This window comes from Gadus morhua, chromosome 11 (genome assembly GCF_902167405.1).
Source record: "Gadus morhua chromosome 11, gadMor3.0, whole genome shotgun sequence".
NCBI lineage: Eukaryota > Metazoa > Chordata > Actinopteri > Gadiformes > Gadidae > Gadus > Gadus morhua.
Genome location: NC_044058.1, coordinates 11,092,825 through 11,099,850, shown reverse-complemented (window position 1 = coordinate 11,099,850; position 7,026 = coordinate 11,092,825). Strand labels below are relative to the sequence as shown.

The following is a 7,026-nucleotide window of genomic DNA, read 5'->3' as shown; positions in this document are numbered from 1 at the left end:
GCGCTGACCTTTTTGGATTGAGCCAAGGCAAGGTAATTCCAATCAGGAGGAAATGGTACCAAGTAAAGGGGCATGCTACCGACCACTCATTGCACTCATAAGTCACACGGTAACAGCGCCGGTGGGTGTTGCATTGTATTGAGTCACGCGGTGTCTTTCCTCTGCCTGTCTCAGCCTGTACGTCGAGCCATGGAGACATTTAATCATCTGTTTTGGGGGAATTCTAAGAGGGATGGGGAATTGAAGGACTTTAGGCTTTTGACATTCAGTTTGCACAAGGGAAATGGGTCCGTGTTTTGTTTCTGCTCCCGTATGTTTTGGATTTGGAGCCATCGGCCTCCACAGGGAGTTGCTTTGGTGTGGGTGCTGTGGATGAGGTCATCTGACACCAAAGATGGCGTCCGATGGCGCTCTCGGGCTCATGCATGTTTCATGATGGAAAATCACGCTGGTGTTTGGCCGAGGGCTTCGGTGTCAGGAGGAGTGTAAGTGATATTGATTTGTGTATTAGTTAAAGACGGCTTTTGAAATAGCTTTTCCCTCGTTGCTAACGCAAGTGGTCGGCTGGCTGCTGGTCGAGGCGTCAGTCATACGTCCCCAAAGTGCTCTGTCTCACACTAAATGATATCAACACTATGTGTCACTCTGGTTGTTGGTCATCTCCTGATTATAGATCTATTATCTATCTTGTAAAACTGCAGTCATACCGATCCAACAGCGCACCCCTTAACTCGTGGTGTGTGGTCTGACAAAAGGTCGGCCCCTGATCGCTGTTAACCTCCATGGTTTCAGGTAATCTACCCCTCGATATGTGTGTCAACTCTGCTTGGCTTCAGTTGTGTTGGACTGATGTAGGGCTCCCGAGAGACCGGAAACCAGAGGAGCGATGGATTAGAGAGAAAAGAGACGTTATGGAAATGAAGTCACAGAGTAACCGTACAGCCGGGGGCAGCTCTGATACCTCTGTGCTGTTCGGCAGGGGAACTCGATGACCTCAGACAGATACCCTCATTGTACTCTGTGGTGAAGGTAAACAGGCTTGCACGCAACGTGAAGATAGCGTATTGAGGTTGCTATGTGTCTACCATGTAGCCGTTGAGCAGACACTTTCATACAAAGCAACCCAGTGTGTCCGGATACAGATCGTTCCTCTAGGAGCAGGTAGAAGTGAGGACGTGTTGTTTATGAATGCCTGCAGGTGAGGCTGCGATCACTGGGGATCGACCACGGAGCCTTTCGGCTGGAAGTCACTCGTCTGTCTCGTCCTTCTCAGGTCACGTGGTTTGATGAGTTGACAGATTTAAACTGATCTTTTCTTTCTCATTATGGAAACTTTTTATTATCATCCATCCGTGTTTTTTGTAGTTGAAAATATAGTCATGAAAATATGGCAGCAGCTGGTTTTTCATGAGTTGCCTATTGAGAATGAAAACACTCAATACAGTTCATTGATGCAGTAGTTAGTGATTTTCTGTGCGTTTACAGTTGACTGTTTGTTTACTGTTTGTGCAGGTGTGACTGTTTAGTGTGACCATTTGCATGCGTGTGTGCATGGGTGTCTTTATGTGTGTGCTAGGGCTGGGTATCGTGGCCAATTTCCTAAATTGATTGGATTTCGATTCATACGGTGTGGCATCCCGGCCGTTGCCAATTAGGGAGATTCAGAGCACCTGAGGAACAGGTGGAGAAGCAGGGCTTAAATAGCCCGCTTCTCCACTCATTCAGGGCTCTCCCAGCCCCGGAGCTCCTGTACGGAGAGACCGGTCCTCGTGGCTGACGGGATTCCACCCACGAAGGAGGGGACCGTTGATGCCTCCCAGGTTTTACGTTATTTGTGCTTTGAGAGACTTTGGTATGTTCTGGATTAAACATGCCTTTTTTGGCTTTTCCCCTCAAAGTTGTGTCCTGTTTGGGAGGAGGTGGTTCGCTCACCGTGCCGGGTTGCCACAACGGTTCTGAATCGATTAATCTCGATCTGATTCAATCTGCTCTTAAATAATGAAAATGGCTCAACTGTGTTACCAAATACAAATGTATTTTATTTTTTCACTTCATCTTAAACAACAGATTGTAAGTGCAAACTTGTCAATTGGACAGTTTAAACTTGAGCTGTAAACAAAACTGTCTCAAATCTCAAAAGTGCAATTTTGAAATTAGAAAGGAATTGCAAGTGAAAGAGTACTTGAACTACAACATTCCATCACTGCAAATTGCATTAAGGCATTGTTTAAGTGCAAAAATAATATTGGTAACAAAAAAAAGAAAAAATGGATCTCATGCCCTATGAATCGCTATTGCAAAATTTAAATGAAATCGATCCAAAATCGATTAAATATATTATTTTACCCAGCCCTAGTGTGTGCGGTATGGGTGTTCCTGACGACTTATTTCCCTGACGGTTAACAAGACCTTTTGTGAACGACCTATCTCTCAAATAATACGTTAGAGACCAAACATGGAAAAACAGTGTTTTTTCAAAGAGCCTTTTGATAAACTTAATTGAATTGTTTTTATAACCTCTTTTAATTGAGGCTGAAAAGTGTGACATTTTGCTACATGCATAATTGTAGTGGGACCTTCATGCAGGGAATGTGTTCCACACAATCGCAGCAGTTTGCTTTCCTCGCTCCAACTCAGTAGGATTATTGAAGACATAAGTGGGCCTGAACATGACTGGGCGGATCATGGTGTCTTTTGAGACGGACGGCAGTGATTGACGTTCCAACAATGGGCCCTTGGAGCGAGCAGAACAGCTCAGCCCCGCCATGTTCCTGGCTGGAGCGAGGAGCGCTGCTGTGAAATTGTCATCAGATGAAAGGAATATATGAAATGATTGATAACATGTTTTGGGGAGCCACATTAGGTCTAATCTCATGCACATTCCCGTTCTTACAGGCATAATTCTATCAATGATGAATGTTGTGCATTCGCGATTTATATGTATCAGCAGAAATACTTTTACCAGAGAGGGAACAAAAAGCGTTTAACCGACTGCTGCTCCCGGCGCCGAGCACAAACAATGAGCCGACCGCTCGTGAACATCCCTATTGCCCATGTCTGTCAAGCGTGTGTTTGTGTGTGTGTGTGTGTGTGTGTGTGTCTGTGTGTGTTCTGCATCTATGTGTTTCGCGTACGTGTTAACGTCATGTTGTCGTCTAATTCAGGTGGACCCCTCACCCATGAAATCCACGTGGTACTGCCCTCTGGATCTGGTAAAGCTCTAACCCTAACCTCTGGTCTCCTCCACTCTGTCTGCCTGGCTCACCTCACAGCTTCATAGATCACCTCAATGCCTCATAGATCTACCCGCTAGAAGATGCTTTTTTGATGTCCAAAGAGACGTACCAGGGGTCTCATTTATAACCGTTGCGTACGCACAAAACGGGGCTGAAAGTTGCGTACGTGACTTTTCACGCCAAGGTTGTGATCTATAAAAAACCAACTTGACGGGAAAATGTGCGCAGCCCTAAGCAAACTCTGACCCATGCGTACGCATGGTTTGGAGGAAAAGGAGAATTGGCGACACAGACGGTGTGGTGGTGAACTGAAGTCAGACCGAAGAATTGCAGAGTGAGAAGAACGATTATGTTTTATCATCGCCCTTCATCAATTTAATTTCAACCCGTATCATGCGTTAAATCCTAATCAGAATAATTTAAGTCCACTGCGTTATTTCTCAGTTATAACTCCAGAAATATCTCCTTAGAATAGAAATAAAAAGAAATTCTCTATATTTAATCCCGTCACTCCATACTGTCCACTGACGGCGCGACTGCATGGAATAAAGCATCTGTCCAACATGTGTCAATAACATAATATTTTTATGTGACACTGTAAACACATGATCAAATGTCAATTAAATCCCAAGTGTGAAAAACCAAGCCACACTCATCACAATCGTTGTCCGTTACTCTTGATGCTTTTCATGACAAATCAGGCATTAAAAAGGGGTTATGTTCAAGAACATTTTACGTGGGTAATTACAAACTGATTATCCAAGGCGTTCTCGTCAGTCTTATTACCGTAACCCTATAAATACAGAGGTGAGCGCCGTGGTAATGCTGCAACATATGGCACTTCTGGCGGACCATGCAGGATTCGGAGGGAGAGGGTATTTAGGGACCATAACGATTTATTGGTAGGCTACATAAAAATATGTAACTCTATGTCAGACCACTTCTTTTTTAATTCTGGGACTGTGCGCTCCGTGCTACTGACAGAGTTCACTGCTGCAGCAACATGTTGCCACTCACTCTGCTTTTTGTTGTTGGCGATTCCAATCCCGTGACCGCCGAACAAAACTACCTTTCGGGCCTCCATCTCACCCACAAGTGTCTCCACTTCAACCTCCGTGAAATTTCGCTTTTTTGATTTTCTCAGTACTTCTGCCATTGTTTCCAACAAGACATAATACCGGCATCTGAGTCTGTTTTATATGCAGATCGCATTCATGAGGTCATTTGCATTGACCATTTATGGTTAAAAAGGGGCGTGTAGAGGGCGGAACGTGAAGCTGATTCAGCTGCGCACAATTATAGTCAGTATGTGATTTATAAAGCAAAGATTGCGTACAAGTGTGCGTACGCAGTGTTTTATAAATCTGAATATTTTTTGGCGCACGCAAAACTTGGCTTCTGGGCGTACGCACATTTTTAGTAACGATCCTACGCACAGTTTTATAAATGAGACCCCTGATCTGTGTCATTAGGGAGCAGGGAGGGCTTAGGGCTTCTTGCTCAAGGATGCCCACAGGTTAGGCTGTGGTCATTGGGGATCAATCCCAGTACCTTTTGTTTGGGGGTCAAACCCTACACTCTCCTGCCCCACATTTAACATCATGCAAGTAAAGTTTGGACTCAAAGTCCATATTCTAAACACATATGCTCTGCAAAGATGGGAGGAGAGGGGGTCATCAAATATCATAATATTACATATAATATATCATAAAACATATACTATACACGCTGTGTGGAACCGTCAATCTCGGTAGACTATAGGGCTGATGGATGTTGGGTGTTCTCTTGGTAGTTGGTGGCGTGATGTATATATGTTAGCAACAAAGAAATCATAAAGACTATCATAAAGATAGTAGAGCTTCAGGTGTCCATAGGCAGTTAAGATACATGAGCCATGGGCCGTACTTACTTACTAACTGCCGTTTTCACTGGATTCCCGCCACAACTATAAAATTACAAACTAAGCGCTGCATTGCAGAAATCAATGCAATGCGTGGACGCAACGCCTTCTGAGACCCGAGACCTTTTAAAAGGAATGGATTACGTCTCACATCTCACTTCACGTCCAGAAGGCTGAGACCTAATTAACTATGCCTGCTGGGATACTGGTGTTCAGTTACCAAACTGAGAACAGCTCAAGACTGGACCAATCACTGATGCAGTTGTATCGTCAGATGACCGCATGTTGGCCGATGGCATCGCCCAGAATTAGTTTCTGTCAGCTGCATTCACGTGTGTTTGATTAGAACCAAAACTTGGCTTGGCTTGGTTTTCAGTTGTAATTTCACATTTCAAATTTAAATTCTGAATGACAAGTATTTAACAATCTTGATGCCTGCCCAATCTGTACTTTCATCAATACAAGTTGTGAACGTCGTCGTTTTTGAGATCATTTCTTGATTCTTCTCATCTCAATGGTGGTGGTGGTGGTGGTGGTTGTGGTGGAGGTGGTGGTAGTGGTGGTGGTGATGGTTGTTTGATGTTGACTCTCTGGATCCAATCAGCTAATATGACCCTAACTGAACTGCTCACTGTCTTCCTCAGTCCACAGTCGCTGAGGAAGAGGAGGATGGAATCATCTACACCGTCGTGGTCAAACAACATCCCAGCACCCCCAACAGGTCACTGGTGAGAATACACCTGTTTTTAAATGGATTTCACAAACATCACACTTGACCAATGTATAAAACACATGTGGAGCAACAAGAGGGGGCCAGAGGAGGTGGTGTCTGATTGGTTCTCTCTCTCCTGCAGTCCAAATCTGTCTCCCGTTCGCAGTGCGTGAAGGCGGGGACGGAGGAGAAGCTGGTGCTGCACCTCCTCCACTCCTTCGCCATGGGGGACTCCTCCTTCATCGCCGTCTTCCTCTCCACCTTCCGTTCCTTCACCTCCACCCGGAGGGTCCTGGAAATCCTCAAAGACAGGTGGGGCACCGGGGGGTCTTCATCCCACGGGTGGGGTGGTGTTATGGTGCCATGTTGTGTTGTGGTGCTGTATGGGATTTCTGTGCCGTTATGGACAAAACGGTGAAGACAGGACACGTGGTCGGAACACGGAGGGAATGAATGGTAGCAGGTCGGATTCACACCTGTTTATTTGTGCATTGTAGTTTTGTGTCTTTTCTCTTGTCTCCCCTTCTTTCCTCTCTGTTAACCTTCTGCTACTTACATGTAATACTAAAGTGTAATCGTCAGCCTTTCAATTATAATGCTTACAAGTATGAGCATTACTGTGGTGTGCATGACTGCACACCACTTTATTGAGAATAAGGTATTTGCAATAGAGCTTGACGGTGGTAGCACAGCTATATCAAAAAAGTCGCTTTTCATATTTTTGTGTGTGGATGGAGCTCCCTCGGGGGATGGGGTAATGTAAACAGTAGGGTCCAGGAAGGTAAACCTTCAAAGGCATAGGCACACACACCAATGTGGAGCTGACAAGATGCAGCTACAAGTTACATAAGGGTTTGTTGCGACCATGGATGTATTCTTCTTTTTATTTGGCAAGTAAGTGACTCATGAAAAGTGGGTAGACTAAGCCCCTTCTGACAGACTCCTATTAGGGGCCGCCCTGCTGCCCTCCCATCTTCTCTTGTACACACATCCTACCCTGCTCACGAGATGTTTTCAGACTTCCATTAACCTTTGAGTGAGGACAGCGCAGAGGCTTTAGGGACATGGTCAGACGAGCAGGGTGCGGGCCATGTGGAGGGTTTGGGTTAGACAGACAGATAAACAGATTACCCCAGACCACAGAAGTAAATATTCAACTTAACTTAACGGCCATTCTC

At 45.1% G+C, this 7,026-nt stretch overlaps 1 protein-coding gene across 6 annotated transcripts in view; it reads left to right on the top strand.

Annotated features, from left to right (window-relative positions):
* The window catches only part of rgl2 (ral guanine nucleotide dissociation stimulator-like 2), a 35,145-nt gene that overhangs the window by 16,785 nt on the left and 11,334 nt on the right, over nt 1-7,026 (top strand). For 4 of the 6 annotated variants that reach the window (XM_030370859.1, XM_030370856.1, XM_030370861.1 and 1 more), the window contains 3 exons: nt 3,165-3,212; nt 5,781-5,864; nt 5,991-6,160. In XM_030370859.1, coding sequence (XP_030226719.1) covers nt 3,165-3,212; nt 5,781-5,864; nt 5,991-6,160 — 302 coding nt within the window. Of the gene's footprint in view, nt 1-14; nt 33-3,164; nt 3,213-5,780; nt 5,865-5,990; nt 6,161-7,026 lie in introns of those variants that run through there. The other 2 variants (XM_030370860.1, XM_030370857.1) reach the window with 2 other exon arrangements.